General features: G+C 37.9%; 1 protein-coding gene across 1 annotated transcript in view; it reads right to left on the minus strand.

The window, feature by feature from the left end:
* Positions 1–664: 664 nt before the first annotated feature.
* Positions 665–17,840, minus strand: part of LOC143444982 (uncharacterized) — a 41,420-nt gene continuing 24,244 nt past the window's right edge. Inside the window, exons 10-15 of the mRNA XM_076943773.1 lie at positions 12,329–12,376; positions 3,115–3,162; positions 2,515–2,565; positions 1,897–1,944; positions 1,380–1,427; positions 665–792 (exon numbers count right to left, since the gene is read on the minus strand). Coding sequence (XP_076799888.1) covers positions 665–792; positions 1,380–1,427; positions 1,897–1,944; positions 2,515–2,565; positions 3,115–3,162; positions 12,329–12,376 — 371 coding nt within the window. The remainder of the gene's footprint in view (positions 793–1,379; positions 1,428–1,896; positions 1,945–2,514; positions 2,566–3,114; positions 3,163–12,328; positions 12,377–17,840) is intronic.

Genomic DNA, 17,840 nt, shown 5'->3' on the forward strand with positions numbered 1-17,840 from the left:
TTTATGAAAATCACTTGATTCTATGATTTATTTTAATGATTTGAAAATTTCAACCAATCCTGACAATGTTAGTCGTTAGCATTTAAAATATTGGCAACCAACATATAAAATTTTAAAATGAAAAACACAACACTAAGTTAGTAACATACTTCAATGATGGATTTGCAGTAATAGGAAATACAATATGTGAAAACAACAAAGAAGAGACCAGGGCAAAAACAATATATGGGCTTCACCTGCATTTGAGTCTGTGGTATTGCCGCCGGAATAAATCACTGAGTCGTTTACTGAATTGTCTGCTGGGAAATCTGCAGTGCAGACACCACTTAAATATACTTAACTTTTGTACACTGTTTATTACAAACAATCCATTGAAACAATTTATGAAAACATGCAAAGGTTTAACATTTTTGACAAAACATCTTTCCATGTGTGGCTAGTTTGCTGCCTAATTTAACCAGAAAGTTTACATTCTTAATCACACATATTGGTTTTACCACAGCATTAGATATTATAAATACATGATGCATAGAATATTGAAAATAATTTCAAATTACAATAAGTTAACAATGCCTTCTTTAACAACTACAAAACTTTGTTTCATGGTGTACCACAGTTTTTATCAAATTGTAAGTAAAGATAGAAAATGCTTAATGCGAGATAATTACCTACGAATGTTGGTGACGTGGCTGTACTGGAGATACTTGTGGCACCGAAAGTAGTTGTAACTGCTGTTTGAAAAAAATCCACAACGATATATCAATGATGAAATCAAACCACAGCAACACCAATCTAAGTTATTAACTGTATCAAGGCATACAACAAGCAACAATTCACCAATTATGCACACTCTGATAAAGGTTAGGTAGACCTAATAATATGAAACAAATTGAACAATATTGCCAAAGCAAATAAAAAGGCTGAAAAAACTTCAGCTTTTTCGTGATCATTATTACAATTTAGATTTTTTTCCAACAAAGCAAAAAGACAGTGATTGTGCATTCAATCAAAGACAAACGAACAAAATAAGTCGTGCTTGTGACTTGGATAGTTGTAAAATGTCTTTGCACAGAACTAGAGCAAAGTGGTTAAACTTTAAAGCCAAAAAATAAACTTAGTATCTGAATAGTAATGAGAATAAATCAAAATAGGAAATGAATGTGTTAACAACCAAAATTGCATATACTGCATTCATTTATTAAATGAGCTACTCGTACCATATGTAATGAATACCATTAATTCTACAACAGTTAGGAATATACTTAAAAGCTCTTATTTATCAAGTAGGAAAAATAGCAAGGAAAAGTAAAATGAGGCAAAGTAACAAAGTGCAAGCCAGTAAAACTTATCCGTGCTGACAAAATACATTGTCCAAGTACCTGCAGTTGTTGCAGAAGCTGTTGATGTGGTTGTTGGAGTTGTTGTAACTGTGATGATGTTTAAATTGTTTATTATCAACTATTATTGAATATCATATCAACAGTGATGAATTTTCTTGAAACTAACTTGCATAATTGACTTTTTAGTAATAAAAAGAAAAGATTAAAGCCTTTACGAATAGTTATGGTCAAACGAGAAACATGGTAACTTGAAATAAGTCTCTTAACTGTTTAGAAAATACAACACAATGCTGATTAAGTATACTGTATTACTAACTCAGTGAAAGTTACAAGTGATGTCAAAACTAAGTATGGAAATTTTTTTGCTTATTAGTCAAGTAATTTGACAAACTCCATTATAAAAAGTATCATATATCTTAGTTTTTATTTATTGCAAAAACAACAAACTGTCAACATTTTAAAGCTTATGTTATTCATCTTGCAATAAAATAGCAACAAAGGGAAATTCATGCAAGTGACAATTATCTGTGCTGGCAAAATGCATTACTCAATATACCTGCATTTGTTGCAGGAGTTGTTGATATGGTTGCTGGAGTTGTTGTAACTGCATTTATGTTTAAAGTGATAAATCATTATCCCATAAAATTTTGCTTAGTATTTTAGTTAGCTTCCATGTCATGAAATATGCAGCACATGATACTATTTGGACAACGTTTTGAATTAGACTATTTGGACAACTATGCATCTTCTAAAATCCAATTCGCATAAATAAATTTTTGGAAAAAAGTGGTGGCCATAAGCTATTGTCAAATGATAAGCAAAATGCAAATATCAAATGCGAAACATGGTAATTTGAGGTAAGTTTATCAAATATTTGAAAAACATAATCAACTCAGTTAACATGGAACAAAATTAAGCATGGCAAATTATTTTCTTTATCACCTAGTCAAGTAGTATTAAGCCAAATCTATTATAAATAACATCATGTTGTAATTGCTAAAGATCGTAAACATAATAAATTTTAACCTTTGTATCTGAAAATTTTGGCCAAAATACGAACATTTCGTAAAAGTCAAAAACAGGCTAACTTTTCAAACCAAAAAAAATAATTTCAATCTAAAGTTTTTATCAATTTGTAGTTGTGATGACAACATGCTCTATTTGGGCTGATTACCTGGAGATGTTGGTGATGTGGTTGTTGTGGAATTATAGGTTGTTGTCAGTGCTGTTGATGAAACAAATACTACAAAGATATATCAATGAAGAAATTATGACCATCAAATAAAGGCAGCAGCGATCAAAGATACTTACTGCATTAATAAATATTAGCCTAATTTTAATCTTTTCAATTTCATAAAATAATAAATTACATGTCAACCAAGAAGTAAGTTACTTCAATTAAATTAAACATAAACTTTGCAAACATAAACATTTCAATGCTGATTATTCTATTTCATATTATTGTGAAGCAAAATTAAAAAAAAAAACATTATACAATTAGTATATATGTATATACTAAACTAAATACCTATATGACAATATAAATCAAAAGCAGATAAACTATTTTTAATATCACTGTTGAAAATTAGCTTTATAAGCGTTAATGAGACATAATAAGCACAATCACCATGTTAAATAGACAGCTGTATGAATAATGAGTTATTAAACTTTTTCCTACAGTTCTTTCTATTTCCCATAGATCAAGCAAAGCAAAAATATTAGTTCAAGCAAACCAGGAAAACGCATGCAAGTGAAAAATATCTGTGCTGGCTACCTGCAGTTGCTGCAACCACTGTTGAAGTGGTTGCTGGAGTTGTTGTAACTGCAGTAATAATAATCAACTTTTTCTTTAATGCATTATTATAAAGACAGATTTCAATTTAAGATATGAAAAAAATCATAGCTGAGTTTATTCTTTGCATTGTTTGTCTATGATACTGATTTAAAGGGTATCACTTGCCTCACTGGAGGAGACAATTAAAATTTTTATGCAAGAAACCTTGAAGGAAACTAAAACTTTATTATTAAAAACAGTAAAATTAACAGAATAAAAAAACATACGTAAGTGAAAATAACGGCCATTGCTACATGCATCATCCAGTTACCTTGAACCGTTGTAGCAGCTGTCGATGTGACGGTTGTAGTTGTAACTGCATATACAACAAGATTGTTCGTTTATTACATTTATCAGTGCTAATTATCATTACCACATAGCTCCGTCACAGCTTTGTGGTATCTTATTTATCCTAGGATACCATTTATACTTACCATCATTTTGCTTGCAAAACAGGATTACCTAAGCTTACTATGTGCATAACCTAACTTAAGTTTAAAGGGTTTATACAAACAGATGGTATTAAAAAACAGGATAAAAAACACATCTCAACAAAAATGTTTCCATCAAAACTTACTTGCCGCACATGACAAGACATCTAAATTGGACAAGGTTGCATTAGCCAGGCAAGTGGTTGAGGTTGTGTTTACACCGCCTGTCGTGAAACCTTCAGCACACGAGAGTGTTCCAGCAGAGTTGAACTCGCATGAAGAATCATCGCATGTGAAGTTGATACTGGGATAAGTTGTTGTGTTTAAACTGCATTCTGCAATAATAGAGACTGCATGTTGAAATATCTAAGATAAATACCAAATATTATTAAATAAAATAACATCGATGATAGAAATATTGGTACCCAATATTGAACTGCTTTCTGAATAGATAAAACAAACAACTAAAGAATAGGTTTGGTGATAACTGATAAGGTTTGAGATCAATTATTTTCAAATTCTTACATTTGCAATTCTTTTTCAGATAATGTTACTACAAATTGGGATCAAAATTTCTGAAAACATTGCATGAAAATTGTGTTGCAATGTGATGTGTATAGTGCAGGGCATCTCCCAATACATATGGTAATTGATTGCAACCAGTGAGATAATGATTAGTGACATATATTGGTATTGTGTATATAAGTGAAGAATATTTACTGTTTTGGTGCAAATGAAATCTTACCTTGTACATTCATGTCGAGTGAAGTGTCGTAAATACCAGGAGTTCCAACATCAACAGTTACACCATCTTCACTGGCAAGCAATGCTTGTATGGTAAGAACAGTGGTGTATTGGTTTGAAGCAAAGGATCCGGCACTATTTAGATATTTGCATTTTGTACAAACTCTTAAACGTTGTTTTTGATTTTTATTTTCCGATTTCGTTAGCACAAGGAGCAGCATAATACAACAGCCATTCTATTCTTGGTGACACATTTGTAAAATCTTAAAAAAGTAATAACTTGTGACATGAATTACGTGCAATGCCTTAAGACGCCATAAAGAAGACAACACAGTCATAAGAGCCAACAATACATGATCTTATTGGTAAAGTAGCAATAATTTTAAATATATGAAGCATCCCAAGTTATCAAAATTTGGTAGAACATCCCCTTAAATGTCCCAGATATGCCACTGCACGCCAAAGAAAATGACCCATGCAAGAGGTTCCCAAACCATGTGACTCAACGCACAAGTGCGTCGTTTTTAAATTACAATGCCGTCTTAAACTCGCATCCACTTACCCCCACTATCGGTAATCAAAATTGTCACAAAATACTTTTTGTACTATACAGTGATCTACACATCCCGCGCAATTCAGTCTTGAAAGCACTGGCATTGTTACGTGTTACTTAGGTCTATATGACATTATAACTACAAGATACACTTAATAAAGAGATTGGCAATGACTGGGTATCAGCTAAACAAGTTTCGAATAGCTAGAGCAATTGTAGGGCTATGATGTGTGTCATTTCATTGCTTTGGGTAGATTAATGCGTCTGGAGTTCAAATAAGTTGGGAGAAAATGACCTATGCTAAAGGGCAAAGGCAATATACACAGACCTTATATCAACTCTACTTTCATAAATAGTTCCAGTCGTAACAGCTCCAGCAGTAAGGGTTCCAGCAGAGTTAACAGAAGCAGTTCCAACAACAATCTTAAACAAACATTAAAAACAAAACTGAATATAACTTGAAATTCTACGGCAAACTAAAGATATTTATCATTAATTCTTGTTTACACCATCAATTCTCCATGTTGCTGTGAAAGGAGGTGATGTGGTCACGGTTGTAGTGACTTCAACATCAGACCCAATTGCTTGCATTTCACTAGATGGTGCAAGTGATGAAAAAGTTTGAGCGTTGCAGAAATGAATGTTCCATGACAGAACTGAAATTTGTTTCGATTATAATAAAATGAAGCCAAACATTCACGATCATTTTAAAGATTTCATAACAATTAAAAAAGTGGCTAGACATATTTGTCATAGTCCTATGAAGCAGTTTCTACTGCCACATTCTTCTAGTGCTTGTATTACAATTACATAACAATCTTGAAACCTCACTAAAGTTATATAAATATAAACAAAATACATACCAAGCAAGAACAAAGAAATAAGATTGACTTCCATAACACATGTAATAGGTATGAATATATTTACAAAATTAACTTCCTAGACAAAGAACACCTGTTAAATACAAAATCAAGGATTTAAAATATGTTTCAGAGGATTATATATATTATACGCCACGATGGTATAACAGAACACACCTGTCTTTTTTGTATTCCTTTTCTCAATTACTTATTACGTCATCATCATGCAACTGGTTTAGACTTTTGTAACTTGCAAGTTTAAAGTTTTACCTTGCAAATTATATGGTTGCTTATTTTAAACTAAAAGCGAGACGCCAATCATAGTGATATATCCAATGGCAATAACAATCTATGGCCAATATTAAGATGAAGTGAATCTTAGTGCAAAAAATCGCTTGGGCCAAAAACATTTTCACTACAATAAATGTTGTTGGCACTGTTGTGTATTATAACATTGAATTTTATGTAAACTTAAACAAACTTATAACAGAGATTACCTAGAAAAAAAAATATCAAGTAATACATAACTCTAAATTGCCAAATCTTGCTTGATAACATCTCTGAACAAATTGCTTTGTTCCAAAAATAACGTTTAAAAAGCGCTAGATAAAGCAAAATCTTTCAGAAAAATGGTCTTCATTTTAAGTACTGTTGACTCTAGTTTAGCTTTGCTAGAAACGGAAACTGGATCCTCATTTTTCCCCACGTCCAATTGCAACATCTGCATTTTGCAGTGTGTTAGGTAAAACGCGATTCATTTGGGCGCTGTTAGAGATAAATGTGAAAAGGGTAGTTGATCAGCTAAGTGACATTTCATTTGAGTGACAGCTCATTTGAGTGACACATTCTTTTAGTTAACGTTCATTTGAGTGACAAATAATTCATTCTCAACTGAGTGACAGTTCATTTGAGTGACACATTGATGAGTACTGATCAAAGTACTGTAATGGTTGAGAATTGAATGGCACATACTATATAAATGCAACCGATAACATGGTTTCCGATGCTCTTCACACAAATACAACAGAAATCATGTTATCACAACATCACACCAACGCACTAGAAAACATGGTTTCCGTTGCATTTGTATAAAAAACGGAAACCATATTAGTATAAGTAGAAAGCAGAGCATCTCAGAATAACACATTAGTTGTGTTACTCCAACTCGACGACTAATAACAATGGATGACTTCAGCTTTGTTCCCTCCATCCGTGGAAAGTCGAAGCTCGCACTCAATGGATTTCTTTATAGACACCAGCGGAGCCGTGGAGAGAATTATTATTTTCGTTGCGAACGGAATGATTTTCCCGGAACAGCGACACTGAGGGCGGTGAACTACAACGATACAAATGGAAAAGTAGATGTCGGAAAGTCCCATGTCCACGAGGCAGATGATCGAAGGGACCAGGTGCTACAAATGATTGGAAATATTCGGAAAGAAGCAGCAACATCCAGTCTCCTGCCGATGACGATTGTACAACAACATCGGCAAAATGTTGACGCTGAAGCTGCAGAGTTTTTGCCTAGTGAATCAGCACTTCGGCAAGTGGCACAACGATCGCGGCGGAAGCATCTGCCGAAGGAACCGTAGAATTTGAAAGAGTTGGTGATTTCTGAGTTCCTGAAAAAAACAAGGAGCGGCGAGGACTTTATTTTGGTTGATACCGGTGATACAGATGGGGAAAACAGAATCATTGTAGTCGGATCCATCGCGTTGCTCCGGAAGCTCGCTGATTGCGATATGTGGTTCTTGGACGGAACGTTCAAGATATGTCCCACTTTGTTTTACCAAATTTATACCATCAATGCTCACTTCGAGGGGATACCCTTACCGGCTGTCTACGCGTTGCTGCCAGGAAAAACCCAGGAAAAGTATTTAATGTTATTTTTGGAATTAAAGACCACAGCTGAATGTCATGGAATTCAGCTTAACCCACAGCATCTAATGATAGACTTCGAGAAAGCTGCTGTCAATGCTTTAAAGGAAGTGTTTCCCAATTCGTACTGCCATGGATGTCTTTTACATCTTGGGCAAAGCATATATCGAAGAGTCCAGAAGAAGGGATTGGCAACGGAATTCCGTGATGATGATGATTTCAATTTAAAGATCAGAAGATTGGTTGCGCTAAGCTTCTAAGAGGCTGACGCAATACCATCTGCATTTGCAGTTCTTTCACAAGACGATTCACCAAATGAGGCAGAAATTTTCAGATATTTCAAAGAAGTGTACATTTTGGCCGCCCAATCCAAACCGCAACGCGCCGAGGAAGACGACCAATCAACCGTCGCCCTACAAATCGACACCCACCCCTCTTCCCACCTGATTTTTGGAGTGTCAGCCAACTCCAACAATCGGGTCTTGCTCGTACAAATAAACTGGCATAACCGCTTCAATGCAATTGTTAACAGATACCACCAAAGCATTTTCAAAATAATTGAAGAGTTTCAAAGCGAGCATCATAGAGTTTCCCAAGAACTCTTTCGCCTTGAATTTGGTGCACCGACACCATTGCGCCGATCGCGTATGACAAGGCTAAACGAAACCCGCATTGGAAATTTGTTTTCCCAGCAAGAAGTCCTTCCACAGGAAGTATTTCTCTGCCGAATTGCGCGTACAACAACAACAACGTGTATTGCATGCACCAACGTGCGCAACAACCAGTATTGCAAGCACCAAATCATACTCACAGCTTGTCCCAATGCTCGTTTTTACAATCAAACAGTATTATATAAAATGCATTAAAATATGCAATACACAAATCAACTCCAACTAAACATGCAACCATAGCAGCACCTTTCAAACAAGTGCCAACTTAAATAAAAAATTAATTATTCTTAACATTGCTTTGCAAATTTTAAACAGATATAAAAACAATCAAATCTAAATGAACAACTCAAAGGTCAATATCCAAAGTATTGTTCAAACATTGTTATAGAAACACTAAAAAGACACATTGCCAAAATCATGAAATTAAATTAAAACAATCATATTTTAACAATAATTAACAATAAATATATTCATTAGTCTGCTTTACAACAAAGACAATTGAAATTTACGACTGCTTGCAACCACTGTTGCTACAAACAATTTTATGAAACTGACTTGTTTCTATAACTTTTTTTTAATGATTTGAAAATTTTTATCAACCCTGACAATCTTAGTCATTAGCATTTAAAATATTGGCAACCAACATACAAAATCTAAAAATGAAAAATACCACAGTAACTTACTAATTCACTTTAATGATGGATTTGCAGTATTAGGAAATACAATAGGTGAAAAAAAGAGACCAGGACAAAAACAATATATGGGTTTCACCTGCATTTGAGTCTGTGGTATTGCTGCCGGAATAAATCACTGAGTCGTTTACTGAATTGTCTGCTTGGAAATCTGCAGTGCAGACACCATTTAAATATACTTAATCTTGGTACATTGTATATTACGAAATATCCATTGAAACAATTTATAAAAACATGGAAATGTTTTAAGCATTTTGATAAAACATTTCTCCATGCATCACTAGTTTACTACCAAATTCAGTTAGAAAGTTTATATTCTTAACGACACATATTGGTTTTACCACAGCATTAGATATTATAAATACATGATACATAGAATATATCAAATAATTGAAATTTACAGTAAATTAACAATGCGTTTAACAACTACAAAACTTTGTTTTATGGTGTACCACAGTTTTTATCAAGTTGTAAGTAAAGATAGAAAATGCTTAATGCGAGATAATTACCTACGAATGTTGTTGACGTAGCTGTACTGGAGATATTTGTGACACCGAAAGTAGTTGTCACTGCTGTTTGAAAAAAATTGCTCAAAGATATATCAATGATGAGATCAAACTATAGGAACACCAATCTAAGGTATTAATTGTTTCAATGCATACAAAAAGCAACAATCTACTAATTATGCAGACTAATCTCTGATAAAGGTTAGGTAGACCTAATAATATGAATATAGCAAATTGAAAAATATTGACAAAGCAAATAAACAGGCTGAAAAAAATCAGCTTTTTTGTGATCTTCTTCTTTCGTATGAGGTCGGCTCAAGTGTATTCAGCTACCAATTGCAGCCATTTCTTCCCTTCTTCGTCAGGGGTATTCAGGTTCTCTTGGCCTATGGGTGGGTGTAGGACACGACAGTTGAAGAGGATGTGTTCTGCTGTTTGTGATTCCGCACCGCAAATGCATGATGGTGATGTTTTGAGGCCCCAGCGGTGCATGCATTCGCCAAAACGGCCTACTTCAGTTCTGAGGCGGTTCAGGTTTGTCCAGACCTTTCGAGGAAGGTCTGCGCCAGCAGGGGAGGTGGTGGAGGGCTCCACATTGAACTGGGGGGGGGGGCGGGACACTACTTTCCAGTCGTTGCACCATGCAGTGTTGATGTTAAAGCCGGTGTTCACAAGTTCCATAGCGTGTCTGCTAAAAGGGCGTCGAGAAACCAGTCGTTGACGGCCACTGTGAGGTTGGATGCTTAGGGTTCCGTACAAGGGATGATTGGTATTGTCCACGACTTGGCATGCAATCTTGTGGGTTGCTTGTACTCTCCGGTAATTGGACGGAGCGATGCCTGCCAGTACTGGCAGGAACGCAACAGGAGTGGGGCGGAGGCAGCCGGTAATGATCCTGAGGGTCTCATTTAGGATTGTGTCCAGTTTCTTCGCATGTACACTTCTACACCAGACTGGAGCAGCGTACTCCGCAGCACTGTGGACAATCGCAAGCGCTGCAGTACGAAGGGTGGAGGTGCTTGCTCCCCATGAGGACCCAACCAGGCATCTTAAAAGGTTGTTTCTTGCCGATATCTTGCTTCGGAGGGCTGTGATATATGGTCTATACGTTAGCTGGCGGCCCAGTGTCACTCCAAGGTACCGTGGTTGCCGGATATTAGGCAGTACAGTCCCGTTCAGTTGGATAGCTAACTGACGGTTCGCCTCACGGTTGTTGAGGTGGAACGCGGTAGTTGTTGTTCCAAGCTCAACTTTAGTCTCCATTTTTCAAGAAAGTCCGCGATGTTCTGCATGTCCTTTGTCAGGGTCTCCTCAACGTGCTTCCAGTTTGTGTTGGCATAGAGAAGAGCCAGGTCGTCTGCGTAGCCATACTGGTGTGATGTTGTTTGTGGCAAGTCGCTGATGTAGATGTTGAAAAGCATTGGCGACAAAGTAGAGCCCTGGGGTACGCCATTTTTCAGCCGCCGCAAGCGGCTGCTTTGTCCATCACTGGTCTTGAGGGTGAAACTACGGTTGGACAAAATGTTACTAATGAAACGCACTAGGTGTCGGTCAGGGATCATACGAAGAAGTTTGAGGGTTAGGCCTTGCTGCCACACGGTGTCATAGGCAGCCGTGAGGTCCACCAGGACCACACCCGCTTTCTGTTTTCGCTCGAAGCAGTCCTCGATGTTGTCGTTGAGCTTCCGTACCTGCTGTACAGTTGATCGTCCCCGTCGGAATCCAGCCTGTTGTTGTGGGAGCTGTGAGTCAACGACAGGGTCAAGCCGGGCAAGCAGGAGCCTCTCCATGACTTTGTAGGGGATACAAAGTATAGACACAGGACGGTAGCTCTTGGGATTGTCTTCGGGTTTGTTAGGTTTTAGCAAGGCGATAACATTGGCTCTGCGGTAGATCTTCGGGATCGCCATGCGGCGGAGTTTTTGTGATCGTAGTTTTTGTGATCATTGTTAAAATTTAGATTTTTTTCCAACAAAGCAAAAAGACAGCCTTTGCACAGAACTAGAGCAAAGTGGTTAAATATAAAAGCCAAAAATAAACTTAGTATCTGAATAGTAATAAGAATAATTCAAAATAGGAAATAAGAAAATAGGAAACAACCAAAATTGCTTACACTGCATTCATTTATTAAATGAACTACTCGTACCATATGCAATGAGTACCATTAATTTTACAAGAGTTAGGAATATACGTAAAAGCACAATGAGTTACAGATCATTGTCGTAGATTTTCTCTTATTTATCAAGCAGGAAAAATAGCAAGGAAAAGTAAAATGAGGCAAAGTAACAAAATGCATTGTCAAAGTACCTGCAGTTGTTGCAGAAGCTGTTGATGTGGTTGTTGGAGTTGTTGTAACTGCAATGATGTTTAAAATGTTTATTATCAACTATTATTGAATATCATATCAATAGTGATGAATTTTCTTGAAACTAACTTGCATAATTGACTTTTTAGTAATAAAAAGAAAAGATTAAAGCAATTTAGTAAAAGTCAAACGAGAAACATGGTAACTTGAAATAAGTCTATAATCTGTTTAGAAAATACAACACAATGCTGATTAAGTATACTGTATTACTAACTCAGTGAAAGTTACAAAGTGATGTCAAAACTAAGTAGGGCTTAATCTTTTTGCTTATTAGTCAAGTATTTTGACAAAATCCATTATAAAAAGTATTGTATATCTTAGTTTTTAGTTATTGCCAAAACAAGAAATTGTCAACATTTTAGAGTTCATGTTATTCATCCTGCATTAAAATAGCAAAGGGAAGTTCTTGCAAGTGAAAATTATCCGTGCTGGCAAAATGCATTACTCAAGTTACCTGCAGTTGTTGCAGAAGTTGTTGATGTGGTTGCTGGAGTTGTTGTAACTGCATTTATGTTTAAAGTGATAAATTATTATCCCATAAAATTTTGCTTAGTATTTTAATTAGCTTCCATGTCAGGAAATATGCAGCACATGATACTATTTGGACAACATTTTGAATTAAATTATTTGGACAGCTATGCAGCTTCTAAAATCCAATTCGCGTAAATAAACTTTTGGAAAAAAGTGGTTGCCATAAGCTAATGTCAAATGACAAGCATAATGCAAATGTCAAATGAAAAACATATTAATTTGAGGTAAGTTTATCAATAATGTAAAAAATATAGTCAACTCAGTTAACATTGACCAAAATTAAGCATTGGAAATTATTTTCTTCATTACCTAGTCAAGTAGTTTGACAAACCTATAATAAATAACATTATGTTGTAATTGCTAAAGATCGCAAACATAATAAATCTTAACCTTTGTACCTGAAAGTTTTGTCCAAAATATTAAAATTACTTATTAGTCAAAAACAGGCAAACTTTTCAAACCAAAAACAAAATTATGGCATGATGGCAACATGCTCTATTTGGGCTGATTACCTGGAGATGTTGGTGATGTGGTTGTTGTGGAATTATAGGTTGTTGTCAGTGCTGTTGATGAAACAAATACCACAAAAATATATAAATGATGAAATTATGGCCATCAAATAATGGCAGCAACGATCAAAGATACTTACTGCATTAATAAATATTAGCCTAATTATAATCCTTTCAACTTCACAAAATAATAAATTACATGGCAACCAAGAAGTAAGTTACTTTAATTAAATTAAACATAAACATTTCAATGCTGATTATTCTATTTCAAATTATCGTGAAGTAAAATTTTAAAAAAAATTAAACAATTAGTATATACAGTATATGTATATACTAAACTAAATAACTATATGAAAAAATAAATCAAAAGCAAATAAACTATTTTTATTATCACTGCTGACATTTAGCTTTAAGATACTGAAACATAATAAGCACAATCACCATGCTAAATAGACACTTGTATGAATAATGAGTTATCAAAATTTTCCTACAGTTCTTTCTATTTCCCATACATCAAGCAAAGCAAAAATATTAGTTCAAGCAAACCAGGAAAACGAGTGCAAGTGAAAAATATCTGTGCTGGCTACCTGCAGTTGCTGCAACAACTGTTGAAGTGGTTGCTGAAGTTGTTGTAACTGCAGTAATAACAACTAATTTTTTCTTTAATGCATTATTATCAACACAGATTTCAATTTAAAATATGAAAAAATTCATAGCTGAGTTTATTCTTTGCATTCTTCTTCTTCTTCGTTTGGAGTAGATGGTTTCTTGAGAGAGTGAGCAAAACCTCATATTGTAGGGCAGGTGTTTGTTAGCCAGCTGACCAGGTTTTCATCCATTGTTGTCAGACCACGGTTCCCACAAGGATGGCGGTATGTCGGACAAGATGTTATGACGTGGTCTGCAGTCTGCTCTTCTGCACCACACTCACATGCCGAAGATGGAGCCATGCCCCATTTGTGTATGGTTGAGCGGAAGAGGCCAACGCCAGTTCGAAGGCGATTGAGTTTAGTCCAAGCACACCTGGGAAATGGCATTCCCGGTGGTGATGTACTGGCCTCTGGAATAAAACCATGGAGTCTGGAGGAATTTTCTTGCCACTCCATGCTCCATTTGTAATCCGCCCAGCTTGCCACATTGGTGCTTGACTGGTTGAAGTCATCCAGTAAGTCTAAAGCAGCAGGGACAAATGGGTGCCTCGACTTAAGCTGCCGATGTCCTCTAAGTGGAGGAGACAGGAGCCGGTCATGCAGAAGATGCCCAGGCTCCAGTGCTCGGCGTGCTAGAGACAGTGTGGCTCTCTTGCAGCGAAGCTCAGATGGGTGGATACCTGCTAGGACAAACAGGTTGTCTGTTGGTGTGGGGCGCAGGCATCCAGTCACTAAGCGCAGAGCGTCATTAATCGGCTTGTCTATGAGACGAGTGTGAGCACTACGACACCAAGCTGGTGTGCAGTACTCGGCGGAAGAATGGACCAAAGCCAGGGTGGCTGTGCGAAGTGTTATGCATCCAGCACCCCAGCTAGATCCTGCCAGTCGTCTCAGAAGCCCAACGCGTGTTGTTAGTTTTTTTGTGAAGTGACTCCAGGTGTCGACGAAACGTGAGTGCCCTGTCCAGCTCTATGCCAAGGTATGTTGGTTCGGCAGTGAAAGGGAGAGGGCGTCCATCAACAGTGATGTTGACCTCACGTTGTGCCTCCTTGTTGTAAAGGTGGAAGGCAGCCGTCACCGTTTTGGTTACACTGAGCTTCAGCTTCCATTTCTGAAGATAAGTGGATATGGTTGCCATATCCTGGGTTAGGGACCCCTCCAACTCCTGCCAGTTTTCTGCTCTATGCATAATTGCCAAATCATCTGCGTAAGCAAACTTTTTGGCAATTGTTTCTGGCAGGTCGTGCGTGTAGATGTTGAAAAGGAGGGGAGCCAGGACTGATCCTTGTGGGACACCATTTCGCAAGCGTCGCAATCTGCTTTTTGCGCCATCACCGGTGGTGAGGGTGAAACTGCGGTTTCGGACAAGTTCCATGATTAGAGAAACCATGTGCCTGTCCGGCAGTAGGCGCAAGAGCTTGCAGGTGAGACCGCGATGCCAAACCGTATCGTAGGCGGCTGTGAGGTCGACAAACACAGCACCTGCTTTTTTCTTAGCCGAAAAGCTGTCCTCGATTTCTTGAGTCAAGAGAGTAACTTGGTCCGCGGTCGATATTCCGTGTCGAAATCCAGCTTGCTCTTGAGGGAGCAGTGGGTCTATAGTAGGTTCGACACGGGCATAGATCAGTCTCTCCAAGATCTTGAAAGGGATACACAAAAGGGAGATTGATCGATAACTCTTTGGGTCCTCTATCGGCTTCATCGGCTTTGGGATGGCAACCACAAGTGCTTTTCTCCAGATTTTCGGAAGCTTGAGTGTGTGTAAACAGGAAGACAGGAATTTGTTTAGCCAGGACTTTAAGGCAGCTCCGGCATGGATAATAATCAGCTCCGGGCAAATTGAATCAGGGCCTGGAGCTTTCCCAGACTTTAGCAGCTGAAGGGCGCTGGCAAACTCTTTTGGGGTAAAATCTCCACAGATTGTTTCACCAGGAGGTGTAGGGATCCTCCAGAGTTCAGCCACCTCATTGTTAACAAGGTAAGCTGATTTGCGATCTTTCGCTTCATAGACCCCATTCTTTACCAACTGTGAGGCAATACAGTTGGCAGAGATGGGGCATGGGCGATGCGTTTGTCTGGACCTGCTAGTCAGGTTGTTGATTGTGTTCCATGCCAGTCGACTGGAGTGCGTAAAGTCGATGGTATTGACGGCCTCTGTCCAACGCTCACTTCGCTTTTCATCGAGTCGAGCGTTCAGTGTGGAGGCGGCTGATTTTGATGCCTCGCCCTGCTGGGCCTTCAGAAAGGCCTGGTAGAGGCTCTCACACTCCGCATCCCAGCACGGTCTATAGTTGTTTCTACGACCACGTGGGATTGATCGCTTGGCTGCTTTGACGATGGCAGAACAGAAGTCCTGGTAAGCCTCATCTACAAGGCCCGTGTCCGGAGGTGGAAGGTCCTGGGCGAGCTCGCTAGTAGTGAGACGATATAGTTCCCAATTGGCCTTGCGGAAGTTCCAACGCTTGTATGGCTCGCTTGGAACTGGGAGTATAGTTCTTGGAGTCATAATAAGCGAGGGTCGATGTTGGGACCTTGGGAACTTCTCTAAGACACGCCTGTCCAAATTCCAGCTAATGTGGCCAGTGCTCGCGAAGGCCAGGTCTGGGTTAGTACCAGTGTTCCAGCGACCGGAGAAGAAACTTGGAGCATCCTTAGGGTTGTGCAAAAGCACAAGGGTACTCTTGGTTGCCCAGTCAATCAGGCATTCTCCATCTGGACTGGTGGAATTATAACCCCAGTTTGTATGTTGGCAGTTGAAGTCGCCAGCATAGACACTAGGGTGTGGGAACATTGGGATGGCTGTTGGTGTTAGTCTCGAGGTCGGTGGCTTGTAGACATTGACAATTTTAACACCATCGATGTCCACACATAGCCACTCAATTGCCGATCCAGTTGGAGATTGGTCGGCAAGGTTCCACTTGAGCCTGCTGTGGACAAACGTGGCAAGGCCGTGTTTCCTGCTTAGGGTGTGTCCGGCTAGGGTGAAATTTGGTATAACCAGCCGGTCCACATTTGTGCAGTGAGTTTCCTGCAACAGGATGATGAGGGCTTTATGCCTGGTGGCCAGTTGGCTGATAATGCAGGTCTTGTTTGCGTTTAGGCCCTCGACGTTCAGCTGCAAGATGTTGGGCAGTGGTTGCCTGCACTGAACGTCCGTATTGTCACCTCTTTGTTTCCGTGGCCGAGGGTCTATCCTTTTACCACCATGGAGACGTCTCCTTGTTTTCATCATTAGCCTGGTCATCGTTAGATTTCCCAGTTTCCAGAACTCACCGCGAGGAGGTTGATGAAACGAGCCCGAATTCTTTGCATTGTTTGTCTATGACACTGATTTAAAGGGTATCACTTGCCTCACTGGAGGAGACAATTAAAATTTTTATGCAAGAAACCTTGAAGTAAACTAAAAGTTTATTACTAAAAACAGTAATATTAACTGAATAAAAGACATACGTAAGTGAAAATAACGGCCATTGCAACATGCATCATCCAGTTACCTTGAAGGTTTGTAGCAGCTGTCGATGTGATGGTTGAAGTTGTAACTGCATATACAACAAGATTGTTTTTTTACATCAATACAAATTATAATTAGCACATAACCCCGTCAAAGCTTTAAGGCATCTCATTAATCTTAGGGTATCATTTATACTTAACATCATTTGCTTACACTACCACTGGATGGTATGTTCAAGCTAAAATAATAAACAACGAAACATTTGTAACAAATATCATCTAAGATTGACTGATTCATAACATAACATTGACCATAACTCTGATGAGCAAAATTAGGCAGAAAAAAACATCTTGTAAATTTTAACCAGCATACAGAGCGGTGGCCAGAAGGCAAAAGTATATGGCATCAAAATTTAATCGCTCCTACTCGCTTGTTATAATCAATCATTTTAATAAGATCCACACTAGGTGTGTAATCTGCCCCATCCAAAGAATGATGATAAATTTCTTGGAACAGCTCAAGCAGTGATTTTTGCAACATTGCATGAGATAAAACTTTGTTGACATGTGCAAACACCTGCGCACCCGTGTTATCACTGCCAGTGCTCATGCTTGCAGTTGCTAAAATAATCAGTTTTTGTCACTATCTCCTTCCATGAACACCATTAACTTTCCAACTGAATAGACACATAACCCAATTTTAATACTCTGATAACTGATACTGCTAGTATTCACCTAAGTAAAATACTAGTCAGGATCCTTCAAAGCAAAAAATGTCCGAATAAGACTTACAAAACAATGATATAATTTTGTGTCGAGTAGAAAA

This window comes from Clavelina lepadiformis, chromosome 2 (assembly GCF_947623445.1).
Source record: "Clavelina lepadiformis chromosome 2, kaClaLepa1.1, whole genome shotgun sequence".
NCBI lineage: Eukaryota > Metazoa > Chordata > Ascidiacea > Aplousobranchia > Clavelinidae > Clavelina > Clavelina lepadiformis.